The sequence below is a fragment of the Oryctolagus cuniculus genome, chromosome 3 (assembly GCF_051225735.1).
Source record: "Oryctolagus cuniculus isolate XC-2025 breed Fujian yellow rabbit chromosome 3, ASM5122573v1, whole genome shotgun sequence".
NCBI lineage: Eukaryota > Metazoa > Chordata > Mammalia > Lagomorpha > Leporidae > Oryctolagus > Oryctolagus cuniculus.
The window spans coordinates 57,441,294-57,462,484 of NC_142869.1; the positions used below are offsets into that span (position 1 = coordinate 57,441,294).

At 41.1% G+C, this 21,191-nt stretch overlaps 1 protein-coding gene across 3 annotated transcripts in view; it reads right to left on the reverse strand.

Moving 5' to 3' along the window:
- NUP35 (nucleoporin 35) overlaps positions 1-20,928 on the reverse strand; it is a 44,920-nt gene extending 23,992 nt beyond the window's left edge. For all 3 annotated transcript variants that reach the window (XR_016231484.1, XM_002712326.5, XM_089329035.1), the window contains exons 1-4: positions 20,835-20,928; positions 16,246-16,416; positions 12,710-12,837; positions 9,928-9,985 (exon numbers count right to left, since the gene is read on the reverse strand). Coding sequence is in view for 2 of the 3 variants with exons in the window: in XM_002712326.5 (XP_002712372.1) it covers positions 9,928-9,985; positions 12,710-12,837; positions 16,246-16,416; positions 20,835-20,874 (397 nt within the window). In the remaining variant the exon portion in view is untranslated. The remainder of the gene's footprint in view (positions 1-9,927; positions 9,986-12,709; positions 12,838-16,245; positions 16,417-20,834) is intronic.
- Between the last annotated feature and the right edge of the window lie 263 nt (positions 20,929-21,191).

Here is a 21,191-nt window from a genome sequence, read left to right on the forward strand (position 1 = left end):
TGTCAAAAAAAAAAAAAAAAAAAAAAAGTAACTTCCCATACAAGTTTTCTAAGAAAGATATTCAAATATTTTTTTCACTAAAATGAAGACATGTGAAACTAGGGAGGAAAAAGCACAATGTTAGACACTTGCTGAGGCAAATCCTAGGATGACAGTTGTGATAACCAAACAGAAAACAGCCAAGATAGAGTAATTCTCAGCTTAAAACAAAGAAAAACGTGTTTGAAACTGTTTGAGAATTCTAAAATAGATATGTATCATAGCAACAGAATGTCTGCTTGGAATAAAAGCAGCAAATAGCACACAAAAAATTATACTAATGAAAAAAAAATAATGACAATTATTAACTACTGGAAAATCAAGAGTTTTACAAGGATAAAACACAAAATACTAATTGGTTCAGCATTAAACAGTTTTCACAGTCTCATAATACAAATCCTGACAAAAGAATAAAGTATATATATTATATTTAGATTATGGGTGGAAGAAGGTGATAAATATAGTATCTTTAATTACTGTAAGAGAAATATAGAAAAATTGAAAACTTAAAGACTTTACAATATGATCATATATGGTTGGTTAACTTAACAGCCCTCTAAATGACCACATCCTAATCCCTGAAACCTGTGCACCACCTTAAATGATAGGTGTGACTACCCAACTTTGAGATGTAGAGATGGTCTAAGTGTGCCCTGAAAATAAAAAATATCTTAGTAAGAGAGAGGCAAAAGTACTTTTACTACAGAAAGAAGGGGATGTGATGATGGAAACAGAGACTAAAATGACAACATCTTGAAAACAGAGGCATAATAGAGTCACAAACTAATGGATAAATACAGCTAAAAAAAAATAAGTAACTGATTTCTCCCTCGAGCCTAGAGAAGGAACCAAGCCTATCAACACTTTAACTTTAGTCCAGTGAAACTGATTTTTGACTTTTGACTTCTAGAAAGGAGAAGAAATTTGTTTTAAGCCACTAAATGGTAATTTCTCACAATGACAGCAGGGAAATAATACAGCATTATATATATATGGAAGCAAATTCCTAAAGGAATAAGGAATAGCTTTAACATTTGGATTACTTAGTTCTTGTGAAATAATAAGTATTTAATACTGTTTTAAATGATATTACATATCTACACCATAACTGGCAACTCCTTATATCCCATGACTAGTCTGTCACTGATTAAAAATAAGAATATCCCAGATTAACTGAGTGAGTCCAAAATATATCATAAGGATCCTTAAATGAGTGAAATAAAAAGACTGACTGGACATTGCTTGCTCTGAAACAAGGAATGCAGGCAACCTCTAGAAGTTAGAAAAGGCCATGCACATGGACACACACATAAAGTAAAAAAGATTCTCCCCTAGAGACTGCAAAATGAATGGGGCCCTGCCAATGCCTACAGTTCAGTCTATTGAGACACTACAGACTTCTGACCTACAGAAATGTAACAGAAAATTTAAGTTTTAAGTCATTAATTTGTGATAATATAGCTCAGCTGCAATAAGAAATTAATATAACCTAGGAAAAAAGTGTTTCCTTAATATTATTAAAGAAAAACCATGCCTTGCCAACTTGGAAACAAATACTCCAATCCTTTTATTCAGTAACAGATATCAGTGTTACGACGTCATTCTCTCAAAACACTATATATACAAATATTAGTTTCAAACTACCACAATCTGGTTGGCTTAAGAAAGAAAATTTAGGCCAGCGCCGCAGCTCAATAGGCTAATCCTCCACCTAGCGGCACCAGCACACCGGGTTCTAGTCCTAGTCGGGGCGCCAGATTCTGTCCCGGTTGCCCCTCTTCCAGGCCAGCTCTCTGCTGTAGCCCGGGAAGGCAGTGGAGGATGGCCCAAGTGCTTAGACCCTGCACCCCATGGGAGACCAGGAGAAGCACCTGGCTCCTGCCTTCGGATGAGCATGGTGTGCCAGCCGCAATGCGCCAGCCGTGGCGGCCATTGGAGGGTAAACCAATGGCAAAAGGAAGACCTTTCTCTCTGTCTCTCTCTCTCACTATCCACTCTGCCTGTCAAAAAAAAAAAAAAAAAAAAAAAAAAAAGAAAAGAAAGAAAAGAAAGAAAAGAAAGGAAAGAAAGGAAAGAAAGGAAAGAAAGGAAAGAAAGGAAAGAAAGGAAAGAAAGGAAAGAAAGGAAAGAAAGGAAAGAAAGGAAAGAAAGGAAAGAAGAGAAGAGAAGAGAAGAGAAGAGAAGAGAAGAGAAGAGAAGAGAAGAGAAGAGAAGAGAAGAGAAGAGAAGAGAAGAGAAGAGAAGAGAAGAGAAGAGAAGAGAAGAGAAGAGAAGAGAAGAGAAGAGAAAAAGTGAATTTACCCAGGGGCCTATAAGGCAGCACACCAAGTTAAGCCACTGCCTATGACACCTGCATCCCATATGAGCACCAGTTCAAGTCCCCGCTGCTCCACTTCTGATTTAGCTCCCTGCTAATGCACCTGGGAAAACAGCAGAAGATGCACCAAGTTCTTGGACCCCCATGTCCCACATGGGAGTACTGCATGATATTCCAGGGTCCTGACTTCGGCCTGGCCCAGCCCCAGCTTCTGTGGCCACCTAAGGGTTGAACCAGCAGATGCGAGCTCTCTCTACATTCCCCACTCCATCACTCTGCCTTTCAAACAAATAAATAAATCTTTTAAAAAAATTTTTTGGACAGGAACGTTACTTCTCTTTAATGAGTATTTAATGAAGAACTACCCAGGCGTAATCTTTGTGGATGGTTAAAGTCTCTGACGTTAAAGGTGGGTGACGAAATTGTTAGGGCAGCAATGCCAGCAGGACACCCAGTGACTAATGCCAAGCCCTCGATGATGTTAAGTAGTAATGTCCAGGACATACTGGTAGAGGCAGCCGTGTCTCAACCAGTAGAGCTTGCCAGTTCTATGACATGATTTCAGGAGCTATTACTAAGATGCATGCCTCTGAGCCTGACTCCCCTTTCCTTTTATATAAATTCCTTTTCTCCTTCAAATGGTCATATCTGTTGCTTGTAGTTAAGTAGCCTGACTGCCACAGATACTACAATAAAGAGGCACAAGGGCCAGCACTGAGGCTCCGGCCATTGCAGCCATTTGGGGAGTGAATCAGCAGATAGAAGACCTTTCTCTCTCTATTTCTGCCTCTAACTGCCTTTCAAATAAATAAATAAATCTTAAAAAAAAAAACTGTCCTTAGTGGGCACAAAAAACTTAACTATAAAACAGTACTAGGACCTTTATATCCCATGGCCTATCTTTATAAAAAGCTGAAACTTACAAATTACCCAAAAATTTTAATCTACATAACATGGAATTTAGGAACTAGAAAAGTAGCTCTAACTAAAGTCTAGATTTCCTCCTTCAATTTCCCCAATTTCCATGTAGGACAAGTCCCCACAACTCTCACATCTTTTCAAAAATATTCTTTTTCATTCATGACCCATTAAAGAATGTCTATATATAAACGCCTTTAGCTCAAACTAGAAGCAGCAGTGGCTCCCAGTGGCCAATTTATGATAGATATTTTCCCTACCACAGCTCTTACATTTTCATACATGATTTTTACAAGAACCTCACAGAAGTTATGTTAGAAAAAAACAAATTAGCAAAATTCTAATTTACTTAATTTTAATCCTGTGATCTTCCACTTGATAACAATAAGAAGTATAATGTATGCTTTTCAGTCAACTAAGACGGTCTTTCAACCAAAATACTTCATTGTGTGTTTCTGCATTTTCCATGTCCCTGTGATCACTTATTGACACAATGCATTGTCATCCACCTGTTTGTTATGGAAGACTGATCAGGTGTGATTGCAAGGCCAGAACTAATCCCACTAGGAATCCTCAATTATTCAGCTGAAAAAAACTGACACTTTTATTTTTTTTGAGATAATATTTTAATTTACATTATAGTCAATGGCTTATTTGCTTGTCTTCGAGGTTTTTCAGTTTTACTATGACACTCTATTTTTGAGCATGGTACAAAGCTTTCCCTCAGTAACCTTGAGAGATTGATTCCAGGATCCCTGGAGGATATCAAAATGTGCAGATGCTCAGGGCCGGCACTGTGGCATAGTAGGTTAAGCCTCTGCCTCCAACACAGGCACCCCATATGGGAACCAGTTTGTGACTGGCTGCTCCACTTTTGATTCTAGCTCCCTGCTAATGTGCCTGGGAAAGCAGTGGAAGATAGTCCACAAGCTTGGGCATCTGTCACCCACATGGGAGACCCAAAAGAAGTTCCATTCTCCTGGCTTCGGCCTGGCCCAGCCCTGGCCATTGCAGCCATTTGGGGAGTGAACCAGTGGATGGAAGATTCAGTCACTCTCCCTCTCACTCCCCTCTCTCTGTAGCTCTGTCTTCAAATAAATAAATCTTAAATAAAAATGTGCAGATGCTCAAATCCCTTACACAAAAGGACACAGTACTTACATATAACTTACATACATCTTCCTCCATATACTATAAATCATTTCTAAATTGTTTATAAGGGGTAACATTGTGGCACAACAGATTAATCTGCTGTTACCTGCAATGCCAGCATCCCATATGCACAGGTTGAGAACTGGCTATTCCACTTCTAATCCAGTAAATTGTTAGCAAGCCTGGGAAAGCAGCAAAAGACAGGCCAAGTGCCTGAGTCCCTGATATCCATGTGGGAGACCAGGATGGAATTCCAGGCTCTTGGCTTCAGCCTGGCCCAGTCCTGGCCATTGCAGCCATTTGGGGAAACAGTGGATGGATGATCTTTCCCTTTGTCTCTACCTCTCTAATTCTGCCTTTCAAATAAATAAATATTTTTTAAAAAATAAAAAATAAATTAACTATAATACCTAATAAAATATAAATGTTATGTAAACATATTTGACAGGAAGAGTGGACAGTGAGAGAGTGAGAGAGAGAGAGAGAGAAAGGTCTTCCTTTTTCCATTGGTTCATCCCCCAAATGGCCGCTACAGCCATTTGGTGCTTCTCCTGGTCTCCCATGCGGGTGCAGGGCCCGAGCACTTGGGCCATCCTCCACTGCACTCCCGGGCCACAGCAGAGAGCTGGACTGGAAGAGGAGCAACCAGGACAGAATACGGTGCCCCGACCAAGACTAGAACCCGGGGTGCCGGTGCCGCAGGCAGAGGATTAGCCTATTGAGCCATGGCGCCGGCTTAAATATTTATTAAACTGTATCATTTAGGGATTAAGAAAAGGAAAAAGTCTGTACAGGTTCAATATAAGCACAATTCTTTTTTGATCTACAGTTTGCTGACTCACCAGATGCAGAACCAGTGGTTAAGGAGGGCCAACTATATGTGGTAGACATACTTTTAAAGATGTCTCCAACACAGAAAGACAAATATATGTGGGAGCTAAAATTAAAATACAGGTGAGAGCTAAAGCTATAAAAGAGAGAAATAGCTGTGTGTTAGTTTTGTTGCAAAAACAGTGCTTTGTCAAATTTTGTTTTAAATGTTTGTCAAACAAACTAACAGTAATTATACACTATTATAGTATTAATAAAAAAGATATCACTAAGATTTCTATACCTTCGTTTGATAATTCAAATACTGATCTAGGTATTTCCGTGAAGGGACTTAGCAAACAGAATTAAGGCTACTAATCAGCTGACCTTAAAGAATTATCCTAGATTATCCCATGAGCCCAGTGTAATCAAATGAGCCCTGTTAATAGCAGCAGAAGGGACCAGCGCTGTGGCATAGCAGGTAAAGCAGTCACCTGCAGTACCAGCATCCCATACAGGCACCGGTTCGAGTCCCAGCTGCTCCACTTCCAATCCAGCTCTCTGCTTGAGGCCTGGGGAAGCAGAAGAGGATGGTCCAAGTCCTTGGGCCCCTGAACCCATGTGGGAGACCTGGAAGAGGCTCCTGGCTCCCGGCTTCCGATCAACACAGCTCTGGCCATTGCGGCAAATTGAGAAGTGAACCAGTGGATGAAAGACCTCTTCCTCTCTCTCTGCTTCTCCTTCTCTGTGTGTAACTCTTACTTTCAAATAAATAAATAAATCTTAAAAAAAAAAAAAAAGCATCAGAAAGTAGAAAAGACAAGTCAGACAGTTATGAAGTACAAGAGGATGTGAATGGCCCCTGCTGACGTTGAAGGTGAAGGAAGGGGAACCAGAAAGGCAACCTCTAGAAGTTAAGAACAACCCTGAGGTGATAGCCAACAAAGAAACAGGGACCTCATTCCTGCAACCACACAGAACCAAATTCTGCCATCATCCTGAATTAGTATGGGTAGATTTATCCCCAAACCTATAGAAAAGAACACAGCCCTGTGAGATAATAAATCTGTGTTACTTTAAATCCCTATGCTTGTGATAATTTATTACAACAGTAATAGGAAACTACAACACAGATTTTAGTATGAGTCAGGTGATGCTATGAACAAACACCTAAAAATATGAAAGTAGTTTGGAATTAGGTAGTAAATGGAGGCTAAAAGAAATTTTGAAAAGCATTGACAGAAAAAGTCTAAAATGCCTTGAACAAACTATTAGCAGAAATCTAGACTTCAAATACATGTCAATCAGTTCACTCTAAGATCAGAGATTGCAAGATCAGAGGATCTAACTCACAGTTGTATGCTGCTTCTGTTACCACTTCCAACAATCTTTGCTTTACCTGGAGTGTTTGGCATATTTCATGTCATGAAATTGTTGATTTGGGTAGCTTTAAATGTAAAGTCTTAAATTGTTTCTTACATTCCATCTCCTTTTTGCTCCCTTCCTGCCTTCTTTTCATGTCACTACCACTCTTAACTGGATTACTTACTATAGTAGCCTCATTTTGTTTTGTTTTGTTTTGTTTTGACAGGCAGATTTAGACAGTGAGAGAGAGAGAGACAGAGAAAGGTCTTCTTTCCGTTGGTTCACCCCCTCAATGGTCTCTACGGCCGGCGTGCTGTGCCGATCTGAAGCCAGGAGCCAGGCACCTCCCCCTGGTCTCCCATGCGGGTGCAGGGCCCAAGCACTTGGGCCATCCTCCACTGCACTCCCGGGCCATAGCAGAGAGCTAGACTGGAAGAGGAGCAACCAGCACAGAATCCAGCGCCCCGACCAGGACTAGAATCCGGAGTGCCAGTGCCGCAGACGGAGAATTAACCAAGTGAGCCACGGCACCGGCCCTACAGTAGCCTCATAATTTGGCTTTTACTAACCTTAGCCCCTGACATTCAAACTATTCTCACTTTAGCATCAGTCTCATCCTATTTTTTTCCTACTTTTTCAGGGTAAAGACAAGTTGTTACAATGACTTACAATGCTCCATCGACATCTGCCCCCGTTACCTCTCAGAAATCATTTTTCTACTACTCTCTGTTCACTCCTTCCATTCTAAAAAAGATTAATTTGAAAGGCAGTGTGACAGAGAAAGACAGGGAAACACGTAGAGAAATCTATCCACTGACTCACTCCCCAAATCAGCCAGCCCAAAGAGAGGAATCAGGAACTCCATCTGGGTCTCCCACACAAGTGGCAAAGGGGCTAAGTTCTTGGGCCATCTTCCACCACTTTTCAAAGAACATTAGCGAGGACTGGCAGAAGCAGAGCAGCTAGGTCTCAAACTGGTGCTCCAATATGGGGTAGTAGTGTTGCAAATAGTGGCTTAATCCACTGCACCACAACACGGACCCCTAGTCATACAGACCTCTTATTCTTCTTTAAAATTCCAGATATCCTCTTACCAACCAATAGGTCTTTAACCTTCTGTTCCCTCTCTTCATAACACTTTTTTTTTTTTAATTTGTTTATTGTGATTTGAAAGGCAGGGCAACAGAGAGCAAGCAAGGGAAAGATCTTCTATCTGCTGATTCATTCCCTAAATGACTGCAATAGCTACTGCTAAAGCCAGAAGCCAGGAACTCTATCCTGTCTCCCACATGAGACAAAAGGCTCCAAGTACTTGAGACATGATCTGTTGTCTCCTAGGCTAAGTATTGCAGGAAGTCAGATTAGAAGCAAAGGCAGGGGCCGGCGCTGTGGAGCAGCAGATTAAAGCAGCAGCCTGCAGCGCCGGCATCCCATGTGGGTGCTGGTTTGCTTCTTGGCTGCTCCACTTCCGATCCAGCTCTCTGCTGTGGCCTGAGAAAGCAGTAGAAGACGGCCCAAGTCCTTGGGCGCTTGCACCAGCATGGGAGACCTGGAAGAAGCTCCTGGCTTCGGATCAGCTCAGCTCTGGCCATTGTTATCATTAGGGGAGTGAACCAGCAGATGGAAGACCCCCCACCCTTCTCCCTCTCTCTCAGAATGAACCAGCATATGGAAGCTCGCTAACGCGCACGCACGCGTATGTGCTCCCGCGCACCCGCGCGCGCTCTCTCTCTCTCTCTGGCTCTACCTCGCTTTGTAACTCTGTCTTTCAAATAAATAAAAAAATAAATCTTTTAAAAAAACAAAGAAGCAAAGGCAGGCCTGAATCCCAGGCACTCTGATATGAATGTAGAAGTCCCAAGGGATGACTTAATCCAGTGCACCATAATGCCTACCCTGCTCAAACACTTTTTCCTACTTCTCTTAGTTTTTCAACAAAATATTACTTTTTCCCTAACAACCCATGGCAGACAGAATACTGGCTCACAGAATATATTCCTAAATTAATTCCAGAACTTGTAAATTTGATGCATTACATGGCAAAGGGAAATTGAGTGAAGATGAAATTAAGGCTCTGTCCAGGGATGGGGAACATACAGCCAGTAGGCAATATAAGGCTTGTGAAATCATTTGGTCTGGCCCTGCCAAGGCAACCACAGGAAAAAAAAATTCAATAAATAAAGCAGGCTAATTTTTAAATTGATAATTTTGTATGGCCCACAAATGATGTTATAAATGTTTATTGGCCCTTGGCACAAAAAGCATTCCCCACCTCTACAGTCTATATTGGTGATCTTAAGATTGAGATTACCCTGAATGATCCAGAAGGGCACAATGTATTAACAAGAGCCTTTAAAAGACAGAGAGATGTGACTACAAAAGAATGGTTGAAGAGGTACAAAATTGCTGGCTTTCAAAATGGAAGTAGGGTGCCACAAACCAAGAAATGTGAGCAACTTCTAGAGATAAAAGGAAAAGCAATAACCAAAACAAAACAAAACAGGGAGAGAGATGATCATCCCCTAGAACCTCCATAAAAGAACACAACCTGACCAAACACTTGATTTTAGCCCACTGAAGCTCACTTCAAACTTTTGACATCCAGAACTTTAAGGTAGTACACTTGAGTCATTTAAAGCATGTTTAAGTTTGTAGCAATCTGTTATAGCAGCAAGAGAAAACAAATACCAGACTGACTTAGCACTTTTTAGAGTATTTTCTAAATAAGAGGTATTAACTTTTTTTTTGGATACAATTCTATTCTGCACTTAAATAGCCTACAGTATAGTATAATATAAAATTTTTATGTGCTAGGAAACCAAAACATTTGTGTGGCTCACTTTATTGTGATATTTGCTTTACTGTGGTGCTCTGGAACCAAACTCACATCTACAAAATACACCTGTATATCGCCCTAATTCAAATCATAAGTCTCTATGCCCTACTACTCCCCATTCCTGCCTAATTTTTTCCTCCATAAAATCGTTACCTTCTAACGAACTTTACAACGTACTTATTGTGTTATAAATGTAAACCCTGTGAATAAATACAAGCATCATGAAGGCAGGGATCAGCTGCTGTGCTGTTTCCCAGACTCTGGTACATGGCTGGGTACTCAAACATTTGCTTCTCAACTATATATACTCTTCTAAAAAAATAAATATAATCTTTTAAAAAATTTCCCATGAATTCAGAAAGAATCAAAACACTAAGTATTTCCTTCCTGAATGAAGTCTGAGAAAATCTCCAAGTCTGAAATAAAGAAAAAATTTTTTTAATTATATTTTCACTCACAGCAGAGAATAGTCTTTGAAGTTAAAAGTTACCTGTTCCTGGAGTAGCTGTGGTAACTCCAACAGGACTCTGCATTACCGAAATGTTCAGCTACAGGAAAACAGAAGACAATGTTAAGTAAAAACAAAAAGTTCTAATCCTAACAAACACATATAGTGGGTGCTGAAAGGCTTTGTTCAATAGTTAACTGAATTTCTGGCAGGTGCTAAAGATGTCTCTAATTAACATCCAAAGGTATTCTCTAACGTTTTTCTGGTTGAGCAGTATTAACCCAACATAAGTTAGATTCTTTAGCATATTATACTTGTCACACCAGGTTAAAAAAAAAGATTCTTTTATATACGGTAATATAGTGGCTATTTGTTTTCAGTTCCTAATATACAATATTTGAAGTAAGAAAGCTAATGGTAATTCTTCAAATCACCAAGTTCACACAGAAAAACAGAAAAGTAACAATTTTATTTTTAAATAAACACTAGGGGCAAGCGCTGTGGCGTAGCAGATAAAGCTGCTGCCTGCAATGCCAGCATACGGGTGCTGGTTTGGGTCCTAGCTGCTCCACTTCCAATGCAGCTCCCTGCTATGGCCAGGGAAAGCAGTAGAAGATGGCCCAGTCCTTGGGTCTCTGCACTGGCAAGGGAGACCAGGAAGAAACTCCTGGCTCCTGGCTTCAGATCCACCCAGCTCCAGCCACTGCAGCCCTTTGGAGAGTGAACCAGCAGATGGAAGACCAACCAACCAACCTCTCTCTGTCTCTTCCTTTCTCTCTGTAACTCTGCATTTCAAATAAATAAAATAAATTTTTTTAAAAAGCTATTAAACTTCCTACTTAAAAAATCCATTCTACCTTTCAACTGACAATCAAGAATTATCACAGTATTAACCCAGCATGGCCCTTAAAATCACTAGCACTAAATTCAAGACTGCCTGGGATGGGGCAGGAGTTTGACCAAGCAGGTTTCTGTTTTTTTCTTAAAGATTTATTTATTTATTTAAAAGAGTTTATTTATTTATTTGAAAGACAGAGACAGAGACAGAGAATCGATCTTCCATCTGCTGGTTCACTCCCCAAATGGCCACAACAGCTGGCCAAGACTGGGCCAGGCCAAAGCCAGGAGCCTGGAACTCCATCTGTGTCTCCCATGTGGGTCACAGGAGCCCAAATCCTTAGGTCATCTTCCACTGCTTTCCCAGGAATATCAGCAGGGAGTTGGATCAGAAGTGGAACAGACAGGACTTGAACTGGTGTCTAAACGGGACATCAGCACTGCAGGCGGCATCCTAACCCACTCTGCCACAAAGGTGGCCTAGACTAAGCAGTTAGGGTGACAAGCTGAGATGCCCCCATATGGCAGTGCCTGGGTTCCAAACACACCTCTGGATCCTGAATCCAATTTCCTTCTAATGCAAACCCTGGGAAGCAGCAGGCGATGGCTCAATTAACTGAGTCCCTGCAACCACATGGGAGACCTGGACTGAATTCTCCGCTCGTGACTTCAGAAGTCGTGGGCATCCGGACACTGATCCAGTAGAGGAGAACCAGCACATGTGCACTCACTCTCTTTCACTGCCTCTCAAATAAAAAGTGTCTATGTCTGAAGCCTGGCTCTGCTATAAACTGACTACCCCACCCTTGACAAATTAAACTTCCCCTTGCTCTAGTTTCATCAGTGATAAAATGAAGGTCGTGTAAGTTAACTCACAAGATTCATTCTGAGGACTAAATGAAATAATACATTAGAAGTTATAAGCTCAGGGCCTGCACATAGCAAGTATTTCCTGAGTATTAGATATGTTCTTATTGCTGTCAGCGTCATCAAAACAGATACTCTCTACCTGGAATATAATCCATAATGGAAAAAAACACTATCAGACCACCTACACAAAATAAAACTTAATACCATCATCAGAACACCTACACCAGTTAACACACTCAGCTCATAAAAATGTAGGAGGCAGCTCTTTTCGGTTAAAAGATAAAATGTAAACAGTGAATACAGCTCTAAAAGGATACTGATCTTAACAAAACCACTAGTAAAACAGTTTTCAATCATTACCAAGTGTTCTATATCAAGATAAAATCTAGAATCTTCATTTGTTCTTTCACAAAACTATGTATAAAATATTTGGTGACTTAAACAATTAGAATAATAAACATAATCATATTCCACATGTATATTAAGCAGGTTGAGCACAGGCAGGTATAAAGACATACAGGTGGGGCCGGCGCTGTGGCTTAGCAGGTTAACGCCCTGGCCTGAAGCACTGGCATCCCATATGGGCACCAGTTTGAGTCCTGGCTGCTCCACTTCCCATCCAGCTCTCTGCTATGGCCTGGGCAAGCAGTAGATGACCCAACTCCTTGGGCCCCTGCACCCGCATGGGAGACCCAGAGGAAGCCCCTGGCTTCGGATCAGCGCAGCTCCAGCCGTTGTGGCCAATTGGGGAACGAACCAGCGGATGGAAAACCTCTTCCCCTCTCTCTGCCTCTCCTCTCTCTTCTCTGTGTAACTCTTTCAAATATATAAAGAAATATTTTTAAAGAGACATACAGGTAAAAAGATAAAGCATACCTATAAAAGAAATCACAGAATTACCTATATGGAATACAACGTAGAGTCCTATTATATTTCTAAGCACATTTCATAACAAACGCAATGTAAGCAGATTCTATGATAAATGCACTTAATGCTTATTCTGTGTAACACTATTACACTAAAATAAATCTCAAGAAATTTTTAAATTACTAATCCTAACTGTTTAAGCCACAAAGAAACTTAAAATTAAAGTGAACTATAAGGACATGTCTATCACCTGTCTTCTTGAAGTTAAAGGTGTTGATCCAAGTCCTGGGCTGGAAATGTCATCATATATACTTCTAACTGGTGGAGCTCCACTTTTATCTTTATGAGCAGGCACAACTGGTTGTGGTGGTGACCCACCTACAATGTACAAAAATACAGTCAGGTAATAAAGTAAAGGAATCTTCCATCTCCTGCTAAGATTCTTAATTATATAGTTCTGGAATACTAACTTAAACTGTCTCCTAGTGCTTTTCAAACTTGAATAAACATAAGAGTCACCTGGGGATCTTTTTAAAATTTGTACTAATTCACAAGGTATGAGGTGGAGCCCAAGATTATACAGGTCTAACTAGTCCCCAAATGATGCCAATACAGCTGATGTATTTACCATACTTCGTATAAAAGGCTTCAGAACAAGTACTTAATATAAATTGTAGCTTTTAGAAAACACATGCAATTCTTACCTTTTCTACTTAACATTTCAATACAAAATTTGACCCCATTTCTCAGAGTAACTATCTACCATATAGATATATAGTTCTAATCTATCTATACCTAAGCATATAATCCCCTAATGTAAAAACTGTCAATAGACCCCATTCATGTTTCTCACAGGAGAAATATATTTAAGTACATAATAAAGATACAGAAAATGGACTTTTGGCCAGAGCCGCGGCTCAAAAGGCTAATCCTCCACCTGTGGCACCGGCACACAGGGTTCTAGTCCCGGTCGGGGTGCCAGATTCTATCCCAGTTGCCCCTCTTCCAGGACAGCTCTCTGCTGTGGCCCGGGAAGACAGTGGAGGATGGCCCAAGTGCTTGGGCCCTGCACCCCATGGGAGACCAGGAGAAGCACCTGGCTCCTGCCTTTGGATCAGCGCGGTGCGCCGGCCGCAATGCGCCAGCCACAGCGGCCATTGGAGAGTGAACCAATGGCAAAGGAAGACCTTTCTCTCTGTCTCTCTCACTGTCCACTCTGCCTGTCAAAAAAAATAAAAAAGAAAATGGACTTTCATCACATAAAGATATTTTTTAAGTCAGAGAACCTGCAATGCAAACAGTGATGCAGCCCAGGGCCTCAGTAAGAATAGTGTCTAAGCCTGGAGAGTAAATCCTAAGTTATGTAGAATACACACTATGGAACAAGACCACCTGGACCTTAAAGTCCTACTCTGACACTAACAAATGAGTTCTAGCTAATTATTTAACCTCAGTATCCTCTTTTGAAAAATGGAAATCCCAACTACTAAAGTTGATTTAAAAAAAAAAAGACATAAATAAAATTATTAGCACACTACATGACTCAAAGGCATTTAATATATGGTGGCTACAATAATACATTTGAAATTTTTTTTTAAGATTTATTTATGTATTTGAAAGACAGAGTTACAGAGAGGCAGAGGCAGAGAGAAGTCTTCCCACTGCTGGCTCGCTCCCCAAATGGCCTCAAAGGCCAGAGCAGGTCCATCCAAAGCCAGGAGCCAGGAAAGAGCTTCTTCCGGGTCTCCCACACGGGTGCAGGGGCCATCCTCTACGACTTTCCCAGGCCATAGGAGAGCTAGATCAGAAGTGGGGCAGCCAGGACTCAAACCAGCACCCATACAGGATGCCGGCACTGCAGGCAGCGGCTTTACCCACTACGCCACAGCACTGGCCCCTGAAATTTTAAAAATCTGTCCAAAAATGGTGTTCTTAAATGAATAACTACAAATATAATTTACAGTAATTCTCTTTGATCAATTCAAAAAGATAATAAGCCAAGTCCAATGTTGTGCCTTAGTGGATAAAGCTGCCACTCCCAATGCTGACACACAGTGCCAGTTCACGGCCCAGCTGCACCACTTCCGATCCAACTCCCTGCTAGTGCACCTGGGAAAGCAGTGGATGATGGCCCCTGCCATCCACATGGGAGACCAAGATGGAGTTCAGGACTCCTGGCTTCAGCCTGGACAAGAACCAGCCATTACAGCCATCTGAAGGGAACCAGCAGACAGATCTGTCTGTCTCTCTCTCCCTCCCTCTCTCTCTCTCTCTCTCTCTGTTGCTCTGCCTTTCAAATAATAAATCTTGAAAAATAATAAAAAAAAAAAACACTTTAAAACAAATCATACTTTACAGGGCAATTAGGGTAACAAGGGTCTCCATTTAAACATCTGTTAAAAGGATATTAGCTCACAACTGGAATTCCAACACTCTGTAGCTAATCCTCACTATTCAGTCAAAACCTCACAAAGTTATCTTTTAAAATAGTTCTTTCCTAAAGAAGACCCATAAGAACTGCAGGTTGCATTTAGGTTACAACACTTTGTAATGACAACTGTAAATTCTATGTAAAAAAAAGTTTCCCGCTAGTTTTCAAAGTATGTACTTTTTAGTGAAATACACTATACGTAAGATCTTACTGTGACTGGAAGTAGAATTCATATCTATAAAACTTCAAATCAAACTCCTTTTGACTGTTTTTCTTATATGTTAAGATGAATTATTTAAATTGAAATCAGTTGAAGTTAAAGGACCATATTTCATTCTAAGAATTTTAACACTGCATCTCACTTTAATATCTCTAAAATAAGGGGTTAAGCCACTGCTTGCAACACTAGCATACAAAACAAGTGTCAGTTCCAGCTGCTCCACTAACACACACAGGAAAGCAGCAGATGATGGCCCTGCCACCCATGAGAGAGACTTGGATGGAGTTCTGGGCTTCTGGTTTCAGCCCCGGTCCAGCCACCAACCCAGCCAGTACAGCATTTGGTGAGTGAACCAACAGATGGAAGATCTCGATATCGCTCTATTTTTGTCTCTCCCTCTCTAACCTTGCCTTTCAGATAAATAATTTTTTTAAATATCTCCAAAATAAGGAAATATTTTACAAAGAGTGGCATTTTGGCATTGTATCATATTTAGTGTTCTTCCTTCCTTCTGGAACTTAACATAATGGTAATGTTTACAATCAATGGCATCTTAGAAAATTCAATTAAATATAGTATGCATATTTATAATGAGTGGTTAATGCAATTATAACTTATACTGCTTACACCTGTATTCAAGAACATTAAAATCATGGCTCTGGGGCCGGCACTGTGGCGTAGCAGGTAAAGCCACCACCTGAAGTGCCTGCCAGCATCCCATATGGGCACCAGTTCAAGTTCCGGCTGCTCCACTTCCAATCCAGCTCTCTGCTATGGCCTGGGAAAGCAGCAGAAGATGGCCCTAGTCCTCAGGTACCTGCACCCACGTAAAAGACCCAGAAGAACCTCCTGGCTCCTGGCTTAGATTGGCCCAGCTCTAGCCACTGTGGCCATTTAGGGAGTGAACCAACAGATGCAAGACCTCTCTCCCTCTCTGCCTCTGCCTCTCTATAACTCCTTCAAATAAATAAATAAATGTTTAAAAAAAAAAATCATGGCTCTGCTTTTATACTGACACTGTTTAATTTTTTAATTATTAATTGTATAGATGAGGATGAATATTGTACCAACACTCTGCAAAAGTCTACTATGCATATTAACATACTACAAAACGTATTCAGAGCAATCCAAATACCTGCAAGTAAAGGTGATCTCATTTCCATTATTCCTACTGAAGGACCACTAATTGATCGAGGTTGTGGAGTCACAGGAGCCGGCAAATCCCCCATTAAAAATCCAGGCAGGAACTGGGCATTAACTCCTGGCTTTGGAGATGTAGGTGAACCCAGCATCATTGGTTCAGATCCTAAATGAATTAAATATATAAAACAAATTTAAAGTATTTCTGTCATATAATAAAATGGTGTAAGAATCCAGCATAATTTTAAAAATGTACTCAAAACTCTTACATATTATATAACCATAGTTGAATTTATTTTAAAAGCCAATGAAAATTAATTCTAGAAAAATACAAAATTATCTTGTATTCACAGTACTTGACAGCTAATTTTGATTACATTAACAGGTTGAAAAATCAGCACTTATTTTTAAATTAAGTAAATTTAGCTTAGTATTCAAAATTATCCCTAAAATACACAGAATAATTTCTATTTCTAGATCAGTTTCTACCATACAACAACTAAAAACAAGGACAGAGTGCACCAATTATTTACACAAAGTCTTAGTAAATCAAACACAATGGTAGTTAGCTTCCTAAATGGTCCATTTCTTCTTTCCCATCCACAAAAAAGAGAATCATTTCTGTGATAAAAGTGTAATTATGCAACCATCAGTAATGGTGATAACTAGCATCCTAACTCAGAAACATTGAAAAATTGGGAAAATTTATTTTTTGAGTCATTTTAAAAACCATTCAAGAGCAGCCAGCATCAGGATGCAGCAGGTTAAGCCTCTACTTATCACACCAGCATCCCATATAGGCACACCAGACTCAGTCCTGGCTGCTCCACTTCCAATCCAGCTCCATGCCAATGCACCTGAGAAGGCAGAGGAAGGTGGCCCAACTACCAGGGTCCTTACCATGAATGTTGGAGACCAGGATGGAACTACTGGCTCCTGGCTTCAGCATGGCCCAGCCCTAACTATTACAGTCATTTGGGGAGTTAAGCAGCAGATGAAGTTCTGTATCTCCCATGTGCACACTTTCATTCTCTCAATTTTTTTTTAAATCATTATTGGGGCCAATGCTGTGGTGAGGCAGCTTTATGAGTGCCAGTTCAAGTCCTAGCTGTACCACTTCTGATCCACCTCCTTGCTAGTAATGGCCAAGGAAAGCAGAGTAAGATGGCCCAAGTGTTTGGACCCTTGCACCCAAGTAGGAGACCTAGAAGAGGGTCCCGACTTCAGATTGGCCCAGCTCCAGCTGTTACAGCCATTTGGGGAGTGAACCACTGGATAGAAGACCTCTCTCATTCTCTCCCTCGGTCTGTAACTCTGCCTCATAAGTAAAAATAAATAAATCTTTTTAAAAAAAAATCATTATTTAGGGGCCAGCATTGTGGCATGGCAGGTAAACCACCACCTGCAACACCAGCATCCCATATGGGCACCAGTTCGAGTCCCAGCTACTCCACTTCCCACCCAGCTCCCTGCTAATCCACTTGGGAAAGCAGCAGAAGAGAGCCCTAGTCCTTGGGGCCCTGCACCCACATGGGAGACTTGGATAAAGCTCCTGGTTCCTGGCTTTGGCCTGGCCCAGCCCTGGCTGTTGAAGCCATTTGGGAAGTGAACCAGCAGATGGAAGATCTTTCTCTCTTTCTCCCCTCTCTCTGTCTTTCAAATAAATAAAAGAAATCTTTTTTAAAAAATCATTATTTAGAAATACTGTAATCAATAAAGGTTTCCCTTATATAACACCAACTTAAAGAGAGAACTGATACATCACAATCATCTATTCAAAATTAATTTCACAATTTCCAGGGTAAATATTCCCACAATGAAGATGAAGAAGCTATAATTCATTCTAATTTCAGAGCAAAATAGCACAGTAAGGGAAACAAGGGCTATGGACTCAGAGACATGGGTTCAAGGTTATTAAGCAAAATGGGCCTTAATGTGGCAACCACTTATAAAGCTTTTATTACAATTATTGCAAGTACATCACTCAACCCAGTACATAATAAACAGTAAGTATTCAATAAGCATTAGTTATTATGCTTCTACTAGTTTCTTATAACAGCAGAAATCAAGTATTTAATCTGCAAATGTAGAATTAAAAATTTCTGCTTATGAAAATTTATTTTTTCAATTAGATGACAAGCCTAAATATGATTCATGGCACTCAGATCCCATTTTGGCATGTAACTTATATGGATTTTATTAACTGCTATTTAACTTCTATCCTAAATAATCTAAAGTTTATTTCTTGCTATCCAGAAACTGTCAATTATTCTTCATCATAATTCCCATTAAGTTATTTTTTTTTTTTGGACAGGCAGAGTGGATAGTGAGAGAGAGAGACAGAGAGAAAGGTCTTCCTTTGCCATTGGTTCACCCTCCAATGGCCGCCGCGCTGCGGCCGACGCACCGCGTTGATCCAATGGCAGGAGCCAGGTGCTTCTCCTGGTCTCCCATGGGGTGCAGGGCCCAAGCACTTTGGCCATCCTCCACTGCACTCCCTGGCCATAGCAGAGAGCTGGCCTGGAAGAGGGGCAACCGGGACAGAATCTGGTGCCCCGACCGGGACTAGAACCCGGTGTGCCAGCGCCGCAAGGCGGAGGATTAGCCTAGTGAGCCGCGGCGCTGGCCTTTCCCATTAAGTTAAAAAAAAAAAAAAAAAAAAAAAAGCCAAGTACTTAGGAAAAGTATAAAGCAAATACTGAAATAAGGTGTGAATAACTATAATTACTTTGTAATTATTTTACAAAATGCTAGTTACTATGTTACATGATACCACTATACACTTCTAAAGAACATACATTAAACTCTAATCAGAAGTCTAACAAAAGCATAATTCTGGTTTTTTTTCCCCAGAAACCTTTTATTTTGTGTTCCACAAACTTCATATATTTCATAATTACAACTTTAGGAACATGGTGATTCTTCCCACCATACTCTCCCTCCCACCCATACTCCCCCGCCTCTCCCTCGTCCCTCTCCTAGTCCCATTATTATTTTCTACTAAGATCTATTTTCAATTAACTTTATACACATATGATTAACTGAACAGCTATTTAAAAAATTAATAAAATACAAAATTTTTGATAACAGTACAAACTACCTTAACTCTCCAATCCCACCCCAAAATTATGGCAAACACAGTAGGTTAAAAAAAGTTCTTAACATTTCCAGACATATGATACCGTAGAACGTGCCAGAGAGTCAAGAGAACACAAGAGGCTCTCAATAGAAACTCGAGGAATTCTGTCACTAATCACTGCTGAGGGCAAAATTTCACTTAAAGACCAAGCTTAATCAATGGATCCCTAAGTCTAAAGTTCCATTTCACCATCTGTTCTCCTAAATGGTTAAAAATTATAAGTAAACCCTTATTCTTCATATTCCAATAGGTGCTGGAAAAATCTTACACTGGTAGGTATCGGGAGTATCTGCCATATGTGGACTTAGTATCAGCTAGTGTCAGATTTCCGGCAAGGCAGTAAATAAGGATGAGTTTACTACTGACATTTATAACCCCAACAAATATGCACTCGACAATGTCTTTGCTGAACAGAAAACTTTGGAACTGGAAATGAAGCTTTCCTAGCTCCTAAATATATTAAAAATAAACACACAGATCAACAGCTGTACATAAATTTTAATGTAGCAGAATATCTGCCACACTGATGTCCCGCATTTAGATTTTTATGACACACTGAAACAAGTCACTCCAGTCTCAAAAGAAATTTGCAATTATTTTACCAAAACATAGCAGACTTTACATTCTCTTAAAATCTAAAAAAAACTAATCCTACAGCAAAACTCAGCAAGAAAAAAAGGCGAAGGAGATGAACAGGCTGTTAACTTGGTATATTTTTTCAAAAACTGTGTTTCAGCAAGGCTTCCTCTAAAGTAGAATGAATTTTTGAAAATCATAACGTGACTAATAACAAGAAAAGTCCTCCTACAATAGAGTCATTTTCCAAGATAATGGCGGGGGAAATCCTGAGAACTTAATATCTTGTTTACTATGAAGGCCACTGTCTCAATGGCTAACGTCACTGGGCTGATTATATATCGCACGACGCAAGCTTTCGTTAGCAGGTTCCTTGTGCAATGCCTGGCAAAGGCAAGGAATCGCAACCGCGCAAGCACAGGTGACGAGGGAGCAGCCGGCTACACCACACACTCCTGGACACGCCCACCCACGTGTACGCCGGCCAGCTCCTTCCCAAGGACGCCGCAGCGGGTGTGTGAACGCCACGACCCAGCTCCGCGCCTGAGAAATTAGGGGAGGGGTTTAACCTCAGGCAGGGGCCGCACCGCGCGGCCGGCGTGTGGCGGCCCGACTCTCAGCTAGTGCCCAACCAGATACCCGGTTTCTCACCCTCCCAGCGCTCGCAGCTTCCGGAGCGGCACTGGTAGCAGCCAGGTTACGACGGCTGGAGCTAGGACTGATTAGGGATCTGGGGAGAGCTAGCAGCTCCCCCTTACGCAAACGAAAGCAGCAGACGAGAAGCTGACGACTGCCTTCCAGTCTTGCCTGCTTCCAGGCCTCCAGCGTGGATGGCAGCGCTAGCAAAGGAGAAGCAGTATTTTACTCACCCAGCGTGGGCGCCTGGGGTTCCACAGCGAAGGCTGCCATCGCCGCGGCGGCAACTGCACTTACTCCGGAACCCTCCCAATTTTCAAAAATGGCGGAAACTGTCCCCACGGACAGGGGCACGTTACCCTATGGCGTTACGTAACTTCCGGACACGCGCCCTTCTCCAACTGTGGGTGCCGGAGCCATTTTGGAATAGGGCAAAAGTCTGGCCGTCCGGAAGTTTGTGATGGAAGCTTTGCCCTGGGACCGTGAATTCTGGAACCGAATTGTGATAGGAGCAGTGTTTTTGGTCACAATGTGAGCCTTTTCGTTGGTGTGTGGTTGAGTTTCAGAAGAGCACTGAGCCTTTTTTACAA